Here is a 26,543-nt window from a genome sequence, read left to right on the forward strand (position 1 = left end):
GTGCTGCAGGTTCCTCCGGACAAAGCCGAGTACTGGACTGGCCTTCTTACATACAGGTCCTAACTACCTTAAAACTGATATTTTCCCATTCCAGTTCACAAGATGTTATAAATTCAGGTTGCTCTAAAGACACAAAGTTATTATGGACCAGGACAAGCAATCCACCGCCGAGTGAGATTCGGTCATTACGATACATCCTATAGTTACCTGGGGAAATCTCACTTGGGCGTATCGCGCCCTTATAATTAAGGATTAAGCCCTTGTTGTAAACACCTTAGCCATGATACGGTGCCACATACAATGTCTGGTTTTGTGTGGTATAGGAACGCAGCAAATTCAGACCCCCTGACAACCAGGCTCCCGCAGTTCATGGTTAGAATACGCAGGTTATGTTTTGTTGGGGTTGACCTGGTACGGTGGTCATTGATGTGAGGATGACTGCCATTAAATGGATAAGGTCGGCTTTGTTTGCTATGATTCGATGATCCAGAGACATTTGGGCTACTTGTCCTTAAGGGACTGAACACTGGGGATGTTAAGGAGTCCGGAGTGACGTCAGAGTCTTGTAAAGGTGCATGGTAGTTCGTGGATGTTTCGTAGCTATGGAAAGTGAACCAGTCAACATTTTTGCTATTACATTGTTACAGAGCCACTGTACATTCGATCGATGACGAAGATCGTAATCTGCTGAACAGAGGTCGATAAACGATTTGAGATGTCGAACGCTACAGTTGTCACAAAAAACATCTACACCTGACCAAGTCAGCTGGGATGTCATAAATAATTATTTTTCTTTATATGGGGCCGGGGTGTGATCTCCCGCCATTAGTATAATAATCACGAGTAGAGATATGCGTATTACAACGTCGTATCAATACAGGATAAGTAGAAAGGTTGGCATGTGTGTTACTTTGATGCGATTCCTTTTGGTTATGGAGAAATGGTTTAACAATAGATGACGAATAAGCAAAACATTCTGATAGAGGCCGCCATCTTGGTTGGTATCAAGGTGGTACATTGTGGTCAGTAGCCGGCCTTTATCGTTCTTAAAAGCTACATTTCACATCTTTATCATACACAATGCTGGTTGGGTTATACAAAAACTGATGAAATTGTGATTGGATAGTAGTTAGTGTATGTTTAGTATTTTTCAAATAAGACTTATCAAGGTAGTGATTTAACAAAGTACAAATCCACGAGTGCAAAGGTAACACCAACCACAAATAGGTAGGAATCGAGCCACACACCTTGGATCTACACTTTGTTGCATAAGCCCAACACTCAACCAACTGAGCTATCGTGTTCGTTCCTTAAACAAATATGTATCTGAAACGTATCAGCCATTTGTTTAGTGATTCGTCTGAAGACAACGACGACACATAGTCGCGCCCAGACCATGCTTTATTCATCTTCACACCAAAATGTGACGTAATACACATTTGTACACAGGATTGGATTTGCGGTCACACTAATATCCTGATCACCTGACTGAATGCTAACTCTGCCCGGAACCAAATTCTATCTCCTAGTATACAACAATATCATATCGATATAACCAAGGATTCTAGAAAAGACACACAAGATATTAAGATATTTAAAAACAAATTAAAGAAAAATACAATAAAGCCAAAATCACAAATCAACATCAATCGCCTTACTGCCAGAACTCTTCACTAGATGTCATGGCTGTCCTGTTTTCCGTTTTGTTGTACGTTTCTCCGGTGGTGTTAAATGTCACAGAATTATTTGTCCGGCCTATACGTGTGTAACAGTCCGGAGAGTTCCATTCATTGTTACAATGGCTCCAGGGCAGGACCGAGGAGAAGGACATTCCGAAGTAATAGAGCGTCCAGGCTAGGATAACATTGTAGTAGATACTGACAATACCGGTCAAGGTCACCATGCCGTAACCGATACCTGTAAGATAAAACTTCATAGTTAACCGTAAGGGTATATGGAACAGGTCAAGGTCACTATGCGTAACCAATACTTACAACAGAAATAAAAAATAGTAAGCATCAAGCTTACAGATTCGTGTGGTTGGGTGGCACAGTGCTAACACATTTGCCTTTCACCTAGGAAGCCGAGGTTTGACCCCCCGATCAGACGTGAAAATGTATGAGGTCACAGTAAGACACCTCGCGTGCTTCCATCCGGGCCAGAAAGTGTGATTAATATGAGTTAATTTAACTTGTGTCGCAATTGATGTAAAACAAGTTTACATTGGAACTCATCAATTCTAACCTTTTTCTGAGTATTTCATATTATAACACCGAAGATTTCTGATTAGAAGACGTACCGTTATTTATGCAATAAATATTTATCATAGATTTTCCCGAAAAATAATGAAGCCAGAAACAATAATTAAAGTTTATGTTACTCCATGTGTTTAAACATTAAGGTATTGTTTATCATTTCGATACTACTCAAAAATGAATGAATGAATGAATGAAAATGTCATAATGGTTTATTTTTTTTATCTTTACTGTCAACCAACAATTAAAGCCATTAGACACATACATCATGCACACAAGAACTTTTAAACGGACAAAATTAAGAAGCTAAAAACAAAACAAAAAACACTCAAAGTTAATAAACTTTTGCTCTCTTCAATGCAATGAATTAGATTTGAAATATTTTGTTTCATGGAACATACCTTTGAAGAGAGGACAGCATATCCAGACTCTGCCAGGCCCTAGATTGGAGTACTGTGAGTAGGATATCTCTAAAAGCATCAATGGTAGGGCGCTCACAGCCATGAAGAAAAAGTAGGGAATGAGAAAGGCACCTACAACAGGAAAAAACAAAATAGTATTATAAAACAGAGTGGAAACAATACTCTATTGTAAAACATGACGGAAACAATGCACTATAATGTAGACAGTTTTCCGAATGTAAATAAAAACATGGCAAAGGACCAGGACACAAAAACTAGCTTGATGTAGCAAGATATTTGATATGAAGATGTGTTTATCTAACATCGCAAAATTTAGTAGAACAAGAGCAATTCATTACGTGAACAAAATGGTTGTGTTAATTAAAAATCGATGAAATGAAGATAAAACAAGAAGAACAACATGATATGTTCAGGATTTATTTCAAAGTCTCAGGATGACAACCGGGTTGACGGCTATGGTTTGATTTCGTTTCCCATAAAGGAAATAGAACATTTCCCAACAAAATCATATAGCCGACCATAAAACTGACCTATGTCCTCCCTAAACTTTGTAAATTTTAACAGATTTGGTCGATAACATTATTGACAAGTCCTAGAAGGTCTAAACAGTTGTCTGATGTCCCTAACATCACTGACGAGTCCTAGTAGGACGTAACAGCTGTTTGATGTCCCTGGCATCACTGACCAACCTGGAAGGACTGAGCAACTGCATGATATTCTTAGCATCACTGATGAGTCCTAAAAGGACAACAAAGTGAAAGGATTCCCTAACGTCGCCATTGACAAGTCCTAGAAGGACTAAATAGCAGTATGATGTTTCTTACATCGATATCACTGTCGAGTATTAAAGGGACGAAACAGTTGTATGATGTCTATAACATCACTGAGGAGTCCTAGAAGGACAGAACAGTTGTATGATGTCCTTTACATCAATGACGAGTACTAGAAGGAGGACACAACTGTATGATGTTCCTAACATCACTGACCAGTACTGGAAGGACGAAACAGCTATATGATGAAATTATATTATATTATTCATTTTTCGGCATATAATTAATCATCATTTATTAATAATCAACTCTCCATTGTTTGTATGCAGAATTTAGCTTTCTTAGAGGTTGATTTTTTCCCTTTCATACCTCTTTTGGAGAAAAGTAAATGGCACGAAAAACGTAACGTCACAATATGACATTTATTTGCAAAACTGTGTTCTTCATACACCTATGAAACTAAAACCATTGAAATCAATGCTTAAATAAAATCCTTATCCTAAAGGTGCAATTAGCTTCGTCTTTTGAACGGTTGTTAAAGGCCCATATACAACAGGTTAAGTCTATGAGATTTGGTTAGAATTCATCAACATATGGGGTATCGTGCCAGTATGAATAGTTCATTTAACCGCTCCAATCTATATCAGCATATCAAATAATTAATCATGTTGTTTGTTTACAGCAAAATCATTTTTGAAAAAGTTTTTAAAATAAATGCAAAATCTGTCTGAAACAAAAAAAATAAAAACCTATATAAAAGCTATAAGCCTACCTAAAACAGGAATTGAAATAGACAACCTATGTATGTAATCCTGATACACAGTAAACATGACACCATGGTTTCAGTTTCCAGATCTATCGGAGCATGGCTGACATCCTACACCTGCTATGTAAACATCTATCTAAATATATACTCTCCTCTCTTTTTAAATTTCTCGGGAGATGAGCTTTCCGCCATGAGTTCGTGTGAGGTGTTAGTGTTTTCTAAGTAAATAAAGTTGAGTCTATTTCTTTTATACCAGTCATTTATTCGTCGTCAAAGAATAATATCATTGACTGAATCCAAGTTCTCGAACTGAAAGTTGACATATTTGGTGAAGGTATACTTCATTATAAAGGAGCAGCACATGTCATCTTTTTACCCAAATAAAATATACAATCAGTTTTTATAACATGAATATAATATACACAATCGTTTTTACCTGAAAAAACAACTCTCGGGGGTATATCGAGGTTATATAGTGTTAATTAAATAATAAACCTGCATGGAATTATTTGTTTAATCTAAAAACGGTCCGGTATCGAAATTAATACGCTGAATTAAAATGATTTAGTGTATACTCGTGAGAAACGCCGACTGCTGACAGAAAGCCTAATTACCCATGGCTTCGAGAGATGAAAGTTGATGAAGACGTAGGGAAGTTTAATGTTTACGGTATGATGTTATTTGGACACATCCTACTTCCTTGTTCGATATGGAAGACAGAATTGCCCTGTACTTGTTGATGTGGTAACGGTTCCGTTTTCGTCAGCCAGTTGTTATTTTGTAGTTTTGAATTAACCTGGATTTGACCATTATCACAATTCCCGCGACAGATCGGACTGCTTACGGAAAGACTGACAATACAGGGTTTCGACAGATCCAGGTTGATGAAGACAATGGACTGTTTTGTGGTCGACAGCATGACTTCTTTTTTGCGATAGGAAGTCAGAGATTTGCTATGCTTGCTTAAATGGCTGTTGGTTCCGTTGTCATCATCCTGCTTCTCATTTTGAATATGTGAATTAACTCTCATTTGACATAGATGTGAATGGCGGGTGTCCTCGATGAATCAAAAGATGCTCACTCTCTGGAGACACCTGGTCTAATTCTCCCTTTACTTTATCATGGGTCTCCACGCGAATCTGTAGTATTGTTCTTATTTTGCCGTTGTTTTATATAAAATCACGACATCTCAATTAAATTAGAATTACGACAAAGCATATAACAACATATACAGAAAACTGTAAAAACAACAAAGAATACCGACATATTAACGAAAGCCTTAATTCAAACTCAAAATCAAGTAAACAAGGGTAAAATGTAAACAAATATAAAGAAATTACAAATAACACCATCTATAGAACAATCTGGCTTTACAATGGCGTCGGTGAATCATTCAGAGATTCTTACTTTTAATAAATGAAGTAAGGGTTTTGATATTGGCACTATTCAATGGACCATCAACCGACTCTCTGACGATTAATCGCACGTGCATACGCTGTCATGATCACGTGGTGAGTCTGCACGTGGACAACTCATTTGCATATCACTCAAAGGTGATACCATCGCGTTTTAACATTCGAAATGAGTGTATTTGCCATTTTAAGTGAAAGAATATATTCAACAAATGCATTCATAGGTGAAATATCTAATCGAGTACCTTTTTGTAAATACGAATTAAATATTCAAACATTTAACTGAGGACGTTGCTGCAGCCTTTCCGATGTACATTGACCCTGGTATAGATACTAAATGCTGGCAGTTATTTGATAAATAAAACATTATCTTACCTCCTCCATTTTTGTAGCAGACGTAGGGAAATCGCCAGATATTTCCGAGTCCGACCAGACAGCCAATGCAGGAAAATAAATACTCGTACCAATTGTTCCAATTTCCACGCGCATTCGCCTGTTTTCCATCCGCCATTTTTACCTGTTCGTGAAAACCTGTTCGTGAAAATTGAGACAGAAACGCATCAGGTTAAAAAGTATTATAAAAACTCATACCAAAACAACTGTGAATTCATCATTACATTTTACTTATTTATGAGAATAATCGGTGATGCGTAACGCTAAATCACCAATAATCCCGATAATGATCGAACACAGTGGAAATTTAATGAAACTAGTGGTCCCACGCAACTTTAACCCAAAACAAAACCAATATAATGCTGTCAACATTCATTTTAGTAATTAATAATTGATAATTCTACCAGTACAAACAGGACTATGCTGTTAGTATAGGTGTTCGGTTTCAACAAAGTGTGACGATTGATGGGTATACTGACGGATTATTTCATAGTGACATCAAACTAGACACGGTATCATAGAGTCATTACGGGAGGGGGGGGGGGGGGGGGGGGAGGAGAAAAATAAAAGATCCCAAATTAAGATATCTTAAAACCCTGCCACACCGTTCCGGGTAGGACTGATATGTTTATTCTGGGCGGGATGGGGAGGTGTTTTTCCTTCTCCGCCCCCCCCCCCCCCCCCCCCCCCCCCCCTTTTTTTTTTTTTTTTTTTTGCTTTTTTAAAGCGAACTCCACAGAAGACCTGTCAGTATCTTGTCGGGATCTCGTCGGAACCTGTCCGTAAGTAGGCAGGAAAGTCGCAGATACCCGCAGTCTTAAACATGCGGAAAACTTCGGGTACACATAAATCGCGCGAGTTTATCAGCGGAAGTCCACAAAGATCACTAGCCGGACTCAGGTAGAAGGACTTAACCTGTTCTCTATCGTTTCTGCGTGCATGGAGCGAAGAATACTAGGAAGTTAAGGACATGTTTAGATATATGCCTTATAAATAGTCCTCCTCCCCCAGAAAAAAAACATTCAGTTGTCAGCCCGTTCGATCCGATACCATGGGGTCATAAGGTAAAATCCTGTGTCTTACCTGACAGGAATAAGAAGTATATATCTGAATCGTGTCGGCTTACATTGATAGAAGTTTTAACAGTTATAGAAACGCATATCGAAATTAGATGTATTTACCTAAAGTATTTATATATCTTTATATAAGATTCCAAAAATGGCTTAAAAATAATAAATTTACTACTTAGATAATTAGATAAAGCTATTCGGTATTGATTCAAAGGATGGTCCGAATGGATAATTTAAAAATTTTATCAAAATTATATGAAATCCAAAATCAACAAATTGATTACATATTTAGGAAGGTGTAACTCAACTTCTCCACAATTTAATATTTTAGGCCCTTTTTTATCCCCCCCCCCCCCAAACTTTCTGTCTTTTGTTGTTTAACATCCTCTCAACAGCTAAGCCTAACTGTTACTTATAGTACGTTCACACTGAAATGCCTCACCGGACATGGTCTAATTATACTGATAATAGAAAAAAAACAAATGTGTTATGCACTTTATTCAGTATTTGGTTTCTACTTAAATCTCTCAGTTGATCTTTATACAATACACCATTATAACCAAAGGATATATTACGATTATCAGTGAGTGGCATTTAAATGTAAGTAAAATGTAAACTGAGAAGCCAAAATGAAATTGCCAACAATCAGGTAGATAAATGGTGATGTAGAAATAGCCGAGAAAAAATACTTGTATAGACTGCATAGCGTGGACATCTAATACCAACGAAATCCACTTTATAGGCGCATGCACCCGGTCAAGCGAGAACATTACTTTGTTTTCCTCTTTGTTCGAGTTTTTACGTCCTTGTAACTACAAATGTCATCAGGCGACGAGAGTCTGGGAGAGCATAATCACGGGTTTGTTTGTACTAGGGTTTTGCGTCGTATACAGGTCAGCCAAGATCATATGATAGATGTGCAGAAGAATGACGAGGCCTTCCAATACATGTATACTTGTTATTATTCTTCTCTATATTTACGACACATTAGCCGATAAAATTAAAGACAAATAGACAGTTAAAAAGTAAGAAATATGTCCAAATTAAATCAATGGTAAAATTAGTTTCCTTCCTTTTCTGTACAGACAGTTGTTTTCAAGGTTCTCAAGGATATGAGGTAAGATTGAAAAGCGATTTTTATTGTAAAATCTGGCACAAGTTTTTGTTCATAATCATAAAAAAAGAGCAAAAGACTAAAAAAATCACAATCTGGTTTTGTAAAACCACGAACATTCCTCAGTAACCTGAAGAGGATAAAGAACAAACTCTCATCCCTAATTTCGCGTATTCCCACATTAGTTGCCTCTGACGACATACCGAAATTCTAAGTGGATAACAATTTTAAACGGCTGTTTAGTTCCTCAAATATGTTTCAACAGGTATAAGTTTACTTTGTTATGCATATTTTATCAAATCGGTAATAATTTTTACTTAAAAATAATATTGTTTTAATCTAATTTTTATTTTTACATTTCTAATCATCTTAATTTTCTCTGGACACTAGTGAGTGTTTTGAGGCTATGGTATTAGGCCTTCGGTTAGACGAGGAAGTCAAGCACCCTTTCAAAATAATTTAGGATCCTAACCAAATTTTAATATTTTTCTTATTCACATCTGCTTGCTTTGATACCAGGCGAGGCTCACTAATCGAGATCTTGGAATTGCTGCAATTATACAAAGCCTAAATCGGTTAATTTCCTAGTACCTGGTAGCGTCAACCATCGAAAGAAATGATAAAGGTAACGATGACAGAAATCTTAAATATTATTTGTCTTCCGTCCTGGGGCCGCGGTGTCCGAGTGGTTAAGGTGTCCCGACACTCTATCACGAGCCCTCCATCTGTAGGTTGCGAGTTCAAAAACCACGTGGGGCAGTTGCCAGGTACTGATCGTAGGTCGGTGGTTTTTCTCCAGGTACTCTGGCTTTCCTCCACCTCCAAAACCTGGCATGTCCTTAAATGACTCTGGCTGTTAATGGGACATTAAACAAACCAAACCAAATCTCCCGTCCTTTACCTCTAGGTAACAGCGATTCAGGCGACACGACTGATGTGTTGATACTAGCAAACTATAGACTAAAGTGACAAAGTCCCGTTTGATAATGGCATAGTGATATATATTAAGAAGGTTCCATCATAGTCCATCTGTCAGGTGGATAATTAAGGTTGTTATCAGCTGATGGCTTTCATTGTAAAAAAAGGTGTATGTACGAAAATCTCGTGACGTTTAGTACGTAGCTTATACAAAAGTCGGTAGTTGTGGATAAAGTTTCATTCGGGATCATATTTACCATCATCTTGACATTAAAACTGATAATAATACCCGTTTAGGGTAACCGGACTACGAGGAATGTCACCTCATCTTCTAAAGCTTCACACCTTTATGCACCTGCTACATACCGATAATGGTGTCTCTAGAATCATTACCTTCATTACAATATCACTGATTACTGACACATTAATACGTCATTTAAGTCTGTTTAAAAATTGTTTAAAGGTGTTATGCCCTCCGGAAAAAATGAGGTCATTTAATGATGATACCATTGATGATAGGGCCAATTACGGGCGACTTTTAAGTGCACTCCCACTGAAATGCCACATTGTCACAGTTGACGGACACCCAACCGTTCGTGTTACTGTTAACCGGTTTATGCCATCAAATAGGCTGAACGCCAAGCTGAGAACTGTATGTATCAGTTTTATCTGCTTTGGGTTGTCTCGGCAAGGGAATATTGGCAATAACCTTCATTTTAGAGTCGACCAGTCAACTAAAGGTAAACAGTAACATTAGCAAACAAAAGTTTAGAAAAAAAGAAGGGATACTGATCTCGCGATCATGTTATGGAGCTGAATTTAAATAGCATTGCATTCATGACTTCTTCTACGGACATATCTAAGTGAAGATGGTAACATCATATCAATTAATTGGAATTATAATTCAGTTTGCGCAATATCAAGGTCAGGTTCACCTTATAGACCGGTCATTGAGTAAAGCAAACCTTAACTCGTTCACGTCGGTGATGGATTAGAGGAATAACTGTTTGTGTGTACTTTCGTTTGTGGTTTTGAGTTTTCAAATAATTTCGAGGGTACTAACATTCGTGGTTAGCCCATGCAACAATATTATCAAAATAATACATACAACAATATTCGTTGTATTTATATTCGTGGTTCCATAGCAACCACTAAAACCACGATAGTTTATGCACAACCAATGTTTCATGATTTACAGTACTATTGAAAAAGGATAAACAGACAACTTATGGACGGACGAACGGCCAAGGTCGACTAGTGGGGTTCAGTGTTGTGTCTGTCAACTTGTGGGGTGCACGGCGCGAGTCGATCAGAATTTCAAAATCTGTTTTCATTCCGTTCATTCCGTCGCCAAATAAAGCACATTTCCAGCGAGATTTAACACTGAATTTTGGGTTCAAAAAAGAAAATTACCTTAAAATTCGTGTCTTATAGGCAACGGAGATATTTTGACACAATGAATCGGTGGATGCAAACCACACGGACGTTTATTCTCAACTACGAGATTAAGTGACTTTCAACATTATGATTTAAAAACCCAACTAAAGTTCGTTGGAGTAAAAAGAATCAGTGTTACCTTTCTCTGAAGATCCTGCGTACCTGCAACTTCTCGTAAAAGTAACTATCCCGGCAGTATCCTCAATGTCTATCTACGTCAATGGGGATGGATCTAAGCGACTCATGCTCCTACACCAGCACAATGAAAGTCCTAGTTATAGATGGCCGTACGCCCCGAGATATAAATGTATATATCTTATGTTGATATAATTCGACTCGAAACGAAATACTGGTATCAGATGTTCACATGTAACATGCCGTTCATTAAAATACCGACAGCTAAAGCAGCCATATCTTATTGCAAGGATTTTTTATTCGAAACTTAGACATGATAAGATATTTGCCTACCTGTAGCAAGGTATGATAGCTCAGTGTACATAATTATAGTCCCTGACCAGCGACAACAGAAACTCTATGACGTCAGCTGTCGCAAAAACTCAAAATCCAAGTTGAAACATAAGTCAGGATTGTGTTTCGTTACTCTATCTCTTTGCAAAACAAAAAGATTTTACAAAATACCATCTGGAACGGGTTACGCCAATGAAGAGTTGTTCGTAAATTAGAAGCATTTTAGGTATGAATTCAGAAATCGGCAACTGCAGGAATACCCTGAAGAACACTCGATTTCATTATACTAACAACGAGTTAGTCACAACATGCTGAGCATCAGTAGCCAGCAACTACCATTTCTATTAACTCTTGTATGTCTTGGCCAGGGGCAGATCCCAAAAATCTTCCTCATATTGACAAACGCTCAAAATGGGGCTTTAGGAAGAATAAAATATCTTACGATCATGCAATAGGGGGAACAGGTACAAGTCTTACTGTCTGCCAGCAGGACAGGGTTGTTTATGGCTATGCAACGTGGTTTCGTAGGTCGTGAGCTCGAGGCGCGATCAGGGCACGAATTAAACATTTTTTTCTGGTCCAAAGTTATAATATATGTCATTAACGTTTTCTGTGGCAATTGATATTATATAGATATGTACCTGGCTTCTCTACTTACCATGCTGGTAACATCCGGATCATCTGACTTGAGAGGAACTTCAACCTAAACCGTTCGTGTTTCAACGATAGATATAAACACCATCCCATCTCAGGCGTATTCTGGTAGACATCTTAAAGGCAAAACACTAGAAACAATATTTGCAATCACCGCGTGTAATTGATATAAAGGTGTCCGTTTACAAGCAATCCTGAAACTGAAGACGATGTTGTGTCGTTTGCTTACAAATCTTGTTTACCACAATATGAAATACAATCCAACCATGGTAAACACATTTAATCTATCAGAATACATTAAGTTGCATCAAACAGCTGGGGAGATCTGTCGGTAGCATATCAATCGGAGTAAAACCATAAATAGAAAATTTAAGACACATTCATTTGCATCAAACAGCTGCAGAGATCTATCAGTATCATCTATTGTGTCACATGGTTAATTTTAGATATATGTTTAGATATATACGGTTACCCCTTGAATGTCACACTGCATATATTTCACTAGTATGACAAAGTATCGATCTAAGTTATAACACCTTTCTATTAAAATCCCAAACCCAAATAATGAAACATTGAAAGAACTATAAAAAATATTCTTTAACTTTGTATGGAGTGGTAAGAAAGATAAAATATCTAGAAACCAACTTGTCAAAAGCTACAATGAAGGCGGCCTCAAAATGGTTCAAATTGATGCCTTCGTCAAGTCAATGAAAATTTCCTGGATTCATAGAGTACTAAAAGATTCAATTAAAATGTTAACGTACTAACGAAGGACAACAAAATAGTCAACTAAAGTGTTAACGTACTAACGAAGGACAACAAAATAGCCAAATAAAATGTTTAGCTGTAATGAAGGACAACAAAGTCGTCAATTAAAGACACAACGATAAAAAAAATTGAAATAAAAGCCATGGCCAACTGTGTTGGTAAAGGATGTTCCGACTACTGTGCCCGAAAAAAAATCCATCTCAAAATATGTTTGTCTCTTCACTATTTAGTTTTGGACATTTAAGCATGAATTTGAATATTATATTGATATAAACAGATTAAAGTAGATTAAAAGTTTAATCAGCAGCAACATGTTTTCTTCTAGCTTTCATCGTAATTAATTATCATTCTCGGGTTATATATATCAGTGTTAAACAATAGGCGAAAATATCTCGATTTATACATATTTATTAATAGTTACTTATTTATTATTTATTTGTTTACAATTACAAATCAAATAATATCAACATTATTTATATATTAATCTTGTTAGCTGGGATTGTAGCGCTCGATTGGTCTCACAGTGGGATGAAGCTGAAGGACTAAGAGAAACCAATTGTGGTCAGCTGGCAGATGGCTCAAAGAGCCCCAAACGTTAAAAGTGGCGAAACCTTACCACTATGAGAAATACTAAATTCCGGAATGATAGTTCGGCTCACGATTATTGTGTTAAGTAATAACAATAACAGACCAGAAAAAGCTAATCACTCATCCGTGTCTAAATTATCTTCAATACACGCTTCACTGAGTTTTGATGACAGGTCTATCGGTAGATGTACTGAACCAGAAAAATAGCCAATGATGAGTAAGTGCCCTTAATGTATGTACCTTTACCAGTTCCAGGAGTCTAAAGTATCCGTACGTTTATTTTCTAACTGCAGAAGAAAGTCCATAATAGTCAGGTATGTCTGTCTTTCATCAATTGTATTTCGACCAGTGTCAATTTGATTTACCCAGTAATAAATCACTACGCGTAAACCATTTCGAATTCTTCATTTCGCCCTTCATTGCTGTTCTTTTGAGAAGGATAAGACAGTTCTATGTAAAAATGCGTTAAGCTTTCATTTATTAACTTAATGCTGTATTCATTCTACAAATAACCGAACCCGTACTCATATGACCTTGACTGTTGGTGTTCCTTCGACACACGTCCCCATATGACCCTTGCTGTTGGTGTCCCCCTCGACACACGTCCTCATAATTATGACCCTGACTGCTGATGCCCCTTCGACACCCGTCCTCATATAACCCTGTCTGTTTATGTCCCCCTAGATATCCGTCCTCATATAACCCTGTCTGTTTATGTCCCCCCTCGACACTCGTCCTCATATGACCCTGTCTGTTTATGTCCCCCTCGACACTCGTCCTCATATGACCATGTCAGTTGGTGTCCCCTCGACACCCCCCTCCTCTCGACACCTGTTTGTGCTCCCTAAGACACCCGTCCTCTTTTGACCCTGACTATCGATGCCTCCTTTGTTTTATTAGCCCGTCCAAATATGACTTTTTGATTAGATAGGACGTCAAACAAACATTATAAATCGGAAAATATAATGCTAAAGCAGCATCCCGATTCACTAAAATTTCAATATAGACATGCTATCTGCGTACCATATGTTTATTTTATATAAATCTAATAAATAATTCATATATACGTATATCAATAAGTAGTAAAACGACAAGTGTTGAACGTTTCAACTCCGGGACTTCTCATGAAAAAATGTTTATTTTTGTTTGTAGTCTGCCATCGTTTTATCGACTATGAATTATAATTACGGGTTGTTTATTTTTAAAGTATTTTCCTATTGTTGTTGCACTCGTATGTCGGTTTTGAGTTATTTTACGGTTTCGTTTTAATATTAGTATACTCTATTGTTCTGGACACTGTAACAGGACATCTCGTCCAGTCAAATTATATCACCAGCAACTGGTACGTCAACATGTAGCACGAGTACATATGCTACTGTCTATGTTGTAATTTGTAGATTATGTTGTCAAAAACCAATTACGTATGCGAATTCTAGTCTATCGCATTGTTTAACTCTGTGATATTAACATTAAAATAGCTCTTGCGGAACATTTATAACATTGTGTAAGGCCATAAAATGAATGTCGAAGAATAACTTAAGAGTGCGTTGACAGTATCATTCTATTGTTCTCTTCTACATAACCCAATAGGATAAGCAACACAAATACAACAACTGTATTTCACAGCGACATAGGCACTGACTGATGAATAAAGGCCATAAAATGAATGTCCAAGAATAACATAAGAGTTTGATGACAGTATCATTTTATTGTTCTCTTCTACATAACCCAATAGGATAAGCAACACAAATACAACAACTGTATTTCACAGCGACATAGGCACTGACTGATGAAAAAAGGCCATAAAATGGCTGTCCAAGAATAACTTACGAGTGCTTTGACAGTATCAGTCTATTGATACTGAAGCTGGAGTCAAGCGGGAAACTGTCACGTATCACGTTTACACTATATCATGCAATGTACAAAAATATGATTTAAATTTGAAACTAAATTATGTAACGATTTCACTATATCATACAATGTATACAGTATATGATATAATTTTGAAACTAAATGATATAACTATTACACTATATTGTATCATATAATGTAAAAAATATGATATAATTTTGAAAGTAAATAAAATAAGACTAAAATTTAAGCAAATTGGTAAAAGCGAATCAAATAATTATGAAACCAAATAATGTATTCGTGAAACCATACCACATATCAATGATATTTTACAACACAATGATAAAAAAATAATATCACATAGCAGTAACATATAATATAATGACAATATCAAATCATTTAATGAAGAAATCGTATAATATTGTGAATGTGGAGAGTATAGGTCACCTTGATAGCTCAGACTGTAGTGAAAACGTACAGATTATAGGTCACCTTGATAGCTTAGGCTAGGTGAACGTTTTCTTCATCCTAGCGGTATAAATGTAGGAAGTAGCAAATCCAATGCTCAGTGTGAGCAAGGTATCTTTCATTAATCCTTATTACTACTTGATACATTAATACAATGAAAATATGAAACCGTTGTGACAGTGATGGCGTTCCATGCACAGTCTTGTACACACATGTGTACGTGTAATATTCTGTTAATTCTTGCGTAATCTGGAAAATAGAAGTTACAACATTATGCAAAGTTACTTGTATAATTATTTGGGCAAGATTAAAAGTGTCAGTCCGTTAAAATTTCAGTGCAGCTAATATCATGATATCGAAAACTGTAATGCGTAATATACATAATATGATAAGGAAATAATGCCAATTTCATACAGAAGAATCTGTGTGTTGAGGTGGAGTGGAAAATTAATGTCGAAGAGAGGATCTACCACGAACACCATTGGCACTAACGCAACAAATAAAAAGTTGACAAGGAAGGCAACTTGTTCTTATGTTGGGGTCAACCCTCGACACCATGGTCACTAACACAAAAAAAAGAAAAGATGACAAAGTAAAAAAGCTTGTTCCTATGAGGTTCAACCTTCGACACCATTGGCACTAAGGCAACAAATAAAAAGGATGACAAGGAAAAACGGAAAAAACACTTGTGTGTATGCAAGGGGGACATTCAACACTATGGATACTAACGCAACAAATAAAAAGGATGACAAGGAAAAACGAAACACATTCAACACTATGGATACTAACGCAACAAAAAAAAAGGATGGCAAGGAAAAACGAAAAAAAGCTTGTTTGTATGGTATGGGAGGGGAAGTGGGGGGGGGGGGGGCATTCAACAATGTAGATACAAACGCTTGTACTTATTGGGTGGGGGTAGGTGTGTGTGTGGGGGGGGGGGGGGGCAACATGGGCACTAACGCAACAAATGACAAGGATACAGCTCGCATGGGTCATAACCCCATCTGTACCTTCAGGAACATAATTATGAAGTACATCCAAGGTATACATGACTTTTCATCGAAGTATTCCTTTTTTATCTTAGAAACTTGATAAGGAAATTTATTTAATAACATTTTAACTCGGCAAATTATTACATAACTAACTTTTATCTTGGAAACTTGATATATGAAAAATCCAAACCTACAACAGCGTTTTTTATGAAGGTTGTGTACATTTACTGGTTCACTAACAAATGGCATATCGGTGCAAGGATATTGGAAATGCGATCCGACAACAAAGTAGATGTTTGGATATTAATTTTGACGATTCCCGGTCCATTTCAAAACGAATTTCCAATATCAGTGATCCATGACTTGTATACACGCAAGGGACTGCGGTGGCCGAGTGGTTAAGGCGTCCTGAAACTTTACCACTAGCCCTCCACCTCTGGGTTACGAGTTCGAAACCTACGTGGGGCACGTGATAACACATAATATTAACAAGGAATTTAATGGTGCATGTGATCTATTTATAGAATCTGTCGATTGGGGAATGCGTGTATATTTTGGTTTGGTTTGGTTTGGTTTGTTTTGTTTGTTTAACGTCCTACATTTAAGGACGTGCCAGGTTTTGGAGGTGGAGGAAAGCCGAAGTACCCGGAGAAAAACCACCGGCCTACGGTCAAGTTCCTGGCAACTGCCCCACGTAGGTTTCGAACTCGCAACCCAGAGGTGGAGGGCTAGTGATAAAGTGTCGGGACACCTTAACCACTCGGCCACCGCAGTCCCTTGCGTGTATACAAGTCATGGATCACTGATATTGGAATTTCGTTTCGGCAAATTTAAAAGTACAGCTCGTACCAATATTGTATTTGTAAATAGAATTGTTGAAAAGGAATGCATTATGCTGTCCCCTATACACACCGGCGTTATTGAGTCTCCCTAAAGATGTTTATAGAATACACCCACTCTAAGTGTACATAGAACGGGACTCCAGGTAAAGTCATGTATATCAATATTGTCACACCGAATCAGATCAAATAGAACCCGAACATGTCGTAATTTAAACATCTCGTATTGGGCTTTAAACCTGATGTTTTTATCATCGTATATATGTAGATATCGGCAGATATATTTGGGACGCAAGATCATCGATGAAGTCATACATCTAGTTGTTGAACGAAAACTTGGACAGGACCAGAGTAATTATTACACAACTCACACAGGAAGATTTGCGATTTGACGGCTGGCCCAAGGAATATTGTTTTGTTGGATAGATACTTCTAAAGGATTACTGAATAATAAGGTTCGATGGAACAGGTAAGTCCAGTTAAAAATGTTTTAAATGATGGTAATGTATTCTATTGTAACTTAATTGGATTTGAAATATTGACTGAAGAAGACATTATGGTATCTGATATTGAATTAAACTTACAGTATATATGAAATTATCATTGGTGGATTATTGGGGAATTTGGTCTTTAAAAGAGTATACAAATGACGTGCTAGACATTGTAGCCCGAGTTTCCTCCAGCCCTGATACCATGTCTGGTATAGCCTGAGTTTCCTCTGGCCCTGACACCATGTCTGGTGTAGCCCGAGTTTCCTCTGACCCTGACGCCATGTCTGGTAAAGCCTGAGTTTCCTCTGGCCCTGACACCATGTCTGGTGTAGCCCGAGTTTCCTCTGACCCTGATACCGTATCTGGTGTAGCCCGAGTTTCCTCTGGCCCTGATACCGTATCTGGTGTAGCCCGAGTTTCCTATGGCCCTGATAACGTGTCTGGTGTAGCCCGAGTTTCCTCTGGTCCTGATACCGTGTCTGGTGTAGCCCGAGTTTCCTCTGGCCCTGACGCCATGTCTGGTGTAGCCCGAGTCTCCTCCGGCCCTGATACCGTATCTGGTGTAGCCCGAGTTTCCTCTGGCCCTGATAACGTATTTGGTGTAGCCCGAGTTTCCTCCGGCCCTGATACCATGTCTGGTGTAGCCCGAGTTTCCTCTGGCCCTGCTACAATGTCTGGTGTAGCCCGAGTTTCCTCTGGCCCTGACGCCATGTCTGGTGTAGCCCGAGTCTTCTCCGGCCTTGATACCGTATCTGGTGTAGCCCGAGTTTCCTCTGGCCTTGATACCGTGTCTGGTGTAGCCCGAGTTTCCTCTGGTCCTGATACCGTGTCTGGTGTAGCCCGAGTTTCCTCTGGGCCCGACGCCATGTCTGGTGTAGCCCGAGTCTCCTCCGGCCCTGATACCGTATCTGGTGTAGCCCGAGTTTCCTCTGGTCCTGACACCATGTCTGGTGTAGCACGAGTTTCCTCTGGTCCCGACACCATGTCTGGTGTAGCCCGAGTTTCCTCTGGCCCTGATACCGTGTCTGGTGTAGCCCGAGTTTCCTCTGGTCCTGATACTGTGTCTGGTGTAGCCCGAGTTTCCTCTGGGCCCGACGCCATGTCTGGTGTAGCCCGAGTCTCCTCCGGCCCTGATACCGTATCTGGTGTAGCCCGAGTTTCCTCTGGTCCTGACACCATGTCTGGTGTAGCACGAGTTTCCTCTGGTCCCGACACCATGTCTGGTGTAGCCCAAGTTTCCTCTGGCCCTGCTACCGTGTCTGGTGTAGCCCGAGTTTCTTCCAGTCCTGATACCATGTCAGGTGTAGCCCGAGTTTCTTCCGGCCCTGATACCATCTGGTGTAACCCAAGTTTCCTCTGGCCCTGCTACCGTGTCTGGTGTAGCCCGAGTCTCCTCCGGCCATGATACCATGTCTTGTCTAGACCGAGTTTCCTCTGGTCTTGACATCATGTCTGGCGTAGCCCCAGTTTCCTCTGGCCCTGACACCATGTCTGGTGTAGCCCGAGTTTCCTCTGGCCCTGATACTATGTCTGGTGTACAGGCTAGAGGAAAATCGGGCTATAGATATTGGTACATTGAGTTTAGATGCAGTAGAGGGGAAATGGCCCATCTTACAGCTGATTCGTCCTTCTAGGATTTATCAGTAATGATAAGGGCTGAAAGTGTTGATAACTAGTAGGCATTTCAGAAAGCTAAAAAAAAAAAAAAGTAGAAAAAATGTCAAAATGTGGATGAAGCGTTACAATTGAGATTTAGCGATACACGAGCCTACACCGTAAATATGTTCTATAAATTAAATTATGCTTACGAGTTTTTAAACGGTCTTTACCGAAGTTGGTGTTTGTAAACAATGCTACACGAAAAAGCCGAGTAGAGTCACGTGATTGCAGTAGACGAGTCCGCGTCTTGTAGGGCCTACCGGATTATAATATCATTGTTTGGCACTGATTTAGGTTTTTACAAAAAAAAAGTTTTTTTAATCTTTTAATTATGGGAAAGCCTTAGTTTTATGATATACATGTGTATATTAAGATTTAGCCTGATTTTATTTTCCAACAGAGATTTGTACAGCTAGAGTCGCTTTAAGTTATTAATGTTTGATACATGTGATGTATGGAACACGTCAGGACCCTGTGATAAACTACCTGGATGGCTCCTAATAAAACTCATACATCTCTGTAGATACGGCACGATGAGAAATCTTCATTGATTCTGATTTCACAGTAAATAAATTTCTATCCAATGCTGCTTTCGGTTGATTCCCTTCGATGTGTAATGAGCTGTGTTCTTACATGCTGAAAAAAAGACTCAATTTTTTTTTTTTTTTTTTTTAAAAGACTCGAATTTAAAGTCTTATTCAATGCGATCAATTCGGAATCTAAGATGATGATTCTGACGATTTATGTCTTCGGTTGTCAAACTGCCAATAGATAGTCTGCACCGTTGAGAATTCCTACTACTACTACCTGAGAAATTATGTTCTTAAAATTGCTTAAATGGTATAATAATGTCTAGATTCGACGGATAATGTTCTTAGAATCCCTTAAGTTACCTGTTCATATTATCATATTTACATCTCTCCCTTCTTCAGCTTAGTAAACTCTGACTGCGTTAAAATTAGTATAAACGCGCTATATTGAATATGTCTGTATCCCATTGCGTTCATACCACCGTAAACGCAATAAAAACACCGTTCAACCCCTATATCTGTAATATCAGATTTTTCATGAGCTATATTAAATGCTAAGGTATGTTATCGATAGCGAATGTTGATATGTATATTATACCTGGATTGATACACTATATCATTCTGTGGAGGCGATGAATTTAATACAGACGTTTATATTAGAAAGCTATATGGCTTGTGATACGGTATGAGCTGACACCGATCCCTGAAATCCCATTTTATGGAACTTTGATGATAGACGTAATTCTGTTGTTTAAGTATTGTTAGCTTAACCTATACAGTATAAATTAGTTTGTCCTGGCATGTCAATCATGGCGTTATGGTTACAATTAATATAAATCCTGATTATTAGTTTTAAGGTTCTTCAAATGTTCTTTCCATCCAAAGACACTGCAATGTTTCGTTTTTGTTTTTGTTTTTGTTTTTTTTTTTTGAAATATGAAAACTTGAAGGAAATAACGTCGGTGTACGCTTACCTTCCGTTGCAAAAAATATCAAGTGCTGCAGAAAGGGGCATTTAAGTGGTGAATTTATTTTCGCAAAATATTTTTAAAACATCCGCTAATATATTTACATCGGATTGTTAAAGAAGTTAAGTTACAGAGGTTTGACCTAAAGTAGAGATAAACGAACAAATTAATTAATTAAATGAATAAATATCAATGAATAAATTTTCTGAGGTTTTAGAAACAGTCTACTTAATTGAATTTATCTCATAAAGTTGAAGAGAAATCATGACAAATTTTAAATTTTCGAAAATAAAGTAAATTCAACAAGTCAGAAATCAAATTAAGATAAAGCAAAAAAAATGATTTTCATAAAAACAAGAAAAATACATCACTATCCTCAGCTTTCAAAGATAGGAATACATATTTGTTAGCATTCCGTTAAAATACCGGACACAAACATACATGTACGTGTACCTTGCTCTGTTGGCTGACTTGTTTGATCGATTTTGAGTTAAAATCACGATTTCGTTATAATGTCGGTATTTTCTTCTTCTTTTTTCTTTTTGTTTGTTTGTTTGTTTGTTGGTTTGTTTTAAACGCATTGCTAAACATTTTAAAGTTTTTGTGTAAATAAATCAATAATACCCATTGACCCCGTCACATGATGACGTATAACTTCCGTCATTTACAGCATGCAATGAAATCGATTAATAAGTTTACATCAAATTCATATTCTGCCAAAAAAAAAAAAAAAAAATGAATACCGACATCCAAACTAGGCTGTATTAATGAATTCGTAATTCCAAATTAACTTTCACCATATTCCGTAAACCAGATGTTATCCCTTTAAAGATACAGTATCATTTTCCCGTGGTGAAGTCCCTTTAACATAGACGATATCGAATGTCATTTGGCTGTGAGGTATTTCATTACCGGCGGACCAGGTCAAGGGTAAAAATGATTTATATACATTCTTTGTAGGCCCAGTCCAGGACGCTGTGATACTGCCGGGAGGGCGGGGGTACCGTGTCACAGGAGGCCACTGTAACCGGATCTCCATGGTTTAAAGTGTTATTGTAAGTATATATATGTTTATGGTGTTCATTTGATGGTTTAACTGCTAAAATTGTTAAATTCTCTGAAAATGTCATACTTTTTTTTGCATATTAAACCATAGTGTGTAATAATATTCTCATAATAATCGGATGATTTATAACAACATCAACGAAATAATGTTTAATAGAGAGAATGTGTAAAGAAGGGTCGCCCTGTGTTACCTATAGCCTCATTATTCGTGGAATCACTGACGAGTCTCAGAAGGACGAAACAGCTGCGTGGAGTAGTTTAATTAATTTGTGTCTCTATCTTATCGAACGATGACAATTTTGATATACAGGTGTTAATATTTTGTGTCCCTTGTTCTTGGACAGACCTGATTATGCATTGTTTGATTGATTACATTTTATCGAGGTTTGACGTCCTTGCACCAATAAAATGGTTGGAAATGTCAAAAACTGCTACTGAAAAATAGTAATTGTTTGCTGTTGAACTAAACTTAGCGCTTGTTCAGTAGTTAAAACATATTTCTTTCTTGTTTTTTCGAATACTCGGGAAATCTCGAAGTGTTTTTGTTTTTGTTTTGTTTTTTTTAATATTTTTAAAAAAGTTTTTTAAAACATGTTTCAAAGAAGCCTCTCTATACTTATATCACTGCGTCTACAATAATTTCTATTGTCACAAATATATACTGTATATAATATTATTAATATATGTGTAAAGGTATTCCTTATTTCCGTCGAGGCTCGGTAATTAGAATTATCAGAATATAATAAAAAAATATTTGAATACTTCATTCTGTTATATCTTATATTTTATTATAAATCTGATATTTTATTCACAAATTTTTAAAAATCGATAAACATGATCAAGTGGTATTTAACTCGGGCGGAGAGAAATGTTTATCACAAATCAATAGATACATGTTTGTGTGTATATACATTTTCCTAGTTTAATCAATACCAAGTGTTTAAGAGTAAATATAAAATAAATTACCTCTTCTATGACAAGGTAAGAGTTTTAAATGTTTTCATCTGACATATTGTCGACTGGCTGTGAAATACACAAAAACAAAAATCTTTCAAAAAGGTTCATGTCAAAGGGAAATTAAAGCCAATGTTCGGTTCATATATTGACTTTATCCTGGCCATTAAATGTAGCATTGTTGACAAACTAGTCTACAAACTTCCTGTTAGAATCGAACACGAAATTACTAACCATAACACCCGTTAATAATTTACAAAAGGTTATCGATACCAGTTTATACTGTGTAAACAACGATCATTTAAAACATTAGGTAAAATCGATCCTCACACGCAAAGCTAGGCCTATGGGATTGACTACATGTTACATTCACTACAGTTTTAACATGTATCGGTGCTTCAAACATAAGCAAGAGCATGCGCAGTGACTACAAGGTATATCTACTGATTTATATAAATCGTTTTCTCAGTATTTGAATAATAATCTCTACTTCACATGTCGTTACGGATTTCGTGTTGACTCTGTTTTTAGTTTCTTTGAGGTGTTTCCTTGTTTCGTTTTACGTCATATTAACACAAACGGTTTGTTTTCGGACGGGTTTCACCTATGACGGGAGGGGCCGCGGTGGCCGAGTGGTTAAGGTTTCCCGACACTTTAACACCAGCCCTCCACCTCTGGTTACGAGTTCGAAACCTACGTGGGGCAGTAGCCAGGTACTGACCGTAGACCGGTGGTTTTTCTCCGGGTACTCCGGCTTTCCTCCACCTCCAAAACCTGGCACGTCCTTAAATGACCCTGGCTGTTAATAGGACGTTAAACAAAAACAAACAAACAAACAAACAATCACCTATGACGGAACCACTTCCGACATGGTTAAACTAATTACGGTACAGAGCAAATAACTAATTATCGCTGAAGTACTGAATTGGCATCGCTGAAAGCTTATTAAGCTTATGGAGATGCCTGTAACAAAATTTACAAGGACTATTAACTTTGTTGCTGATAGTTGATGAAGATCACATGAAAGTTGTATGGATGGACAATATGATCACTTTCCTTGTGTAATATAAAGTCTGGCGTGCGGGATAATTGTTGATATGCATAGCAGTTCCAATTTTCCAACTCACTACATGTGATTCTCACTTATAGAATATGACTGAACCAGGATTTGACATATATTTATATGGCGAGTGAAGTTGATGAAGCAGAAGTAACGAAAAACCTTATTCTCTTTCTTTTCAATGGGCTCCATTTGTATTTTTTTTTCGTAATTTGCCTTCGTTTTAACCATTTTGAGGAAGCATTACGTTTTCATCAATGTACGTGTTGGTATTTTCCGTTGTTTTTGTTAAACCATTGTTTTATATATATTTCAGGAGAAGCATCCAAATGAAGAATGCTTCGCGATCTCTTAGTAGCAAAGGTCATAGCCTTGGCGACCTTTTGGAAGCGTCCATGAAATTTGAGGCGCGTGCCAAGCGTCTGAATGAAAAGGAAGCTGAAAAAATGGAGAGAATTCAAAGAAGTATTGTAAGAAATCAGCGCGTTAATGACAACCTGCGGTCACGTGTCATGGCTCGAACTGAAGCTTCTTTGAAAAACATGACGGGATTCCAACAGGTTTTGTCCAAAGATTATACCGTCAAAAAATTCAAAACGATGGAAAAAGGATTCAACTTTAGGTATAGAATCAGGCCCGTTACACCTAAAACGGCAAGACAGTTAAAGCTTGAAACAAGGGCATATTACTCCGGACTGGACCGGAAGTGGTTTCAACCGGAAATTGACCGTAAAATGTACCAACAGGATCCCAAAAAGGTTCAGAGGATATTACAAAAGGTGCTTAAGGAGGAGTGCGCAGAACAAAATCAACTGTTGGACAGAAATTTATCGGATGACGCCTTTCAGGATGAAATTCATAACAGGCTGAACAATAAAAAAGAAATTAAAATCGCCAGATTCAACTATAGTACATGTAGCAATAACCGCTAATGACACCTGAAACCCATTATAGTAAAAAAAAAAAAAAAAAACGTAATCCGGCTTCATTTCAAAATCTGCATATACATCTTAGATGAAATAGATTTACTGTCATATTATATATTTCTTTTTTTCTCGAATTCTTGCCAGGATATTAAATTACATATTATATGTGTAATAGGTCTAAAATCTCTCATGCGATTAATTTCCCTTCGAACAAGTTACACTTTTAATTCATGTAATTTGTTATTTTTCTGAAGCTGGGAGTTGAGGGTTTCGGTTTTTCCAGCCCTCCAGGTGTTGGAAGGTACATGTAACTAAAAATGTTTCAGCTGTAGATTACGATATGCGTACTGTTAATTACTTATGTTTCGCGAGGGATTTATTTTCGCGTTAATAAGCAAGTATAGTCAAACATGAATTTAAATCTTTAAATTATTTGTATGAAAATGACACATTTCCATGCGGCAAAGCTATCTATAATCGTCATCAGTGTTTTGCAGAGTCCGCGACTCCTATATCTCATCATACGCGAACTTAAAGTCATTTCTAGATCAGCATTCGCGAAATCAACTACATTTTTTGTATTCGCGAATATTTTTGAAGGGCCATGTTCGCCAAGTAATGTATTCGCGAAAACTAAGTGATTAACAGTACCCTCAATCATGAACGCGATATTAGTACTGTATTCGAAAATTAGTGCTATGAGTGGGACTACAGGTCACTGTAATGTGACGTAGTTTTTCATGAGGTGATGTATGACCTTACTTTATCATCCCATTATAAAGCCGTATGCTCCATTTAAATTGTAACTATATTTTGAATGAGGGTGGTTTTCGTGGGAAAATGTACACAAACGTTTTCGCATAACTTAGTATTACATTGTACTTTAGTTTTGCTGTATATGTGCTTGGATATTTAATTGTAAGTCAGCTGTAACATACGTGTGACGTCATACGTGTGAGTAAAAAAACTTATGAATTGTTTGTTTGGGGTTGTTATTTCTTCACACAAAAATGAAATCCTAAGAAAACGGCATAAATGGATGATAGGTCGATAATGAGCGTTATTATAGTGTAATCAGACTGAAATGCCACACATCACACCGTTACGTCCCACCCTGTCACATAAACGGACCACGGACGAACTTTAGCAGTTACTTATCTCATTTAAGAAACAATTGTTCAATTATTTTCCAAACTTTGTTGAAGCGAAGTCATCAGTAGGGGTCCACTTCTGTCAAAAACTTTTTTTTTAATCTGTGTTATTGGTAAAAATCGTAGAAAATGGTCTAAGATTATGAAACTCAATAACATTACAATAATTACTATATATTTGACTTCTGTTCCGTTACAAAATCTAAAATACTGGTACATAAGCGGTGACAAAGAAGAACATACGTCTGAAATTTTGGAAAGATCCAGAATTCTGAAAAATAACCATAAATAACTTCAAATATAAAAAAAAAATCCAAGATGTCTACGTATAGTCCATCTTGTTTTCTTTTCTATGAAATTTAAAATAATGAAGTGCAAATGATTCATTAGTCATTAATTAAGATAAATAACTATCGGGATCCGAAGAATTATAAAGATATTTAATTACAAAATTAACACCATTATTATAAAATAGTGAAGTAACCCAAATTTAAAATGTGACAAACACGTGAACGACCATGAACTGAATGTAAAATAATACAATCATGTTCTTG

At 37.2% G+C, this 26,543-nt stretch overlaps 2 protein-coding genes across 3 annotated transcripts in view; one reads left to right on the forward strand and one right to left on the reverse strand.

Moving 5' to 3' along the window:
- The window catches only part of LOC117345159 (sodium- and chloride-dependent glycine transporter 2-like), a 30,257-nt gene extending 19,275 nt beyond the window's left edge, over positions 1–10,982 (reverse strand). The window contains exons 1-4 of one of the 2 annotated variants that reach the window (XM_033908155.1): positions 10,697–10,982; positions 6,001–6,142; positions 2,657–2,788; positions 1,659–1,917 (exon numbers count right to left, since the gene is read on the reverse strand). In XM_033908155.1, coding sequence (XP_033764046.1) covers positions 1,659–1,917; positions 2,657–2,788; positions 6,001–6,136 — 527 coding nt within the window. In that variant the 5' untranslated portion in view covers positions 6,137–6,142; positions 10,697–10,982. Of the gene's footprint in view, positions 1–1,658; positions 1,918–2,656; positions 2,789–6,000; positions 6,157–10,696 lie in introns of both variants that reach the window. The other variant, XM_033908154.1, reaches the window with a different exon arrangement.
- A 6,198-nt stretch (positions 10,983–17,180) lies between these two features.
- Positions 17,181–24,893, forward strand: LOC117314689. The gene is made up of 3 exons (XM_033868776.1): positions 17,181–17,654; positions 21,794–21,888; positions 24,229–24,893. The coding sequence occupies exon 3, from the start codon at positions 24,242–24,244 to the stop codon at positions 24,842–24,844; it is 603 nt and encodes a 200-aa protein (XP_033724667.1). The 5' UTR covers positions 17,181–17,654; positions 21,794–21,888; positions 24,229–24,241; the 3' UTR covers positions 24,845–24,893.
- The last annotated feature ends 1,650 nt before the right edge of the window (positions 24,894–26,543 follow it).

The sequence above is a fragment of the Pecten maximus genome, chromosome 16, assembly GCF_902652985.1.
Source record: "Pecten maximus chromosome 16, xPecMax1.1, whole genome shotgun sequence".
Classification (NCBI taxonomy): Eukaryota; Metazoa; Mollusca; class Bivalvia; order Pectinida; family Pectinidae; genus Pecten; species Pecten maximus.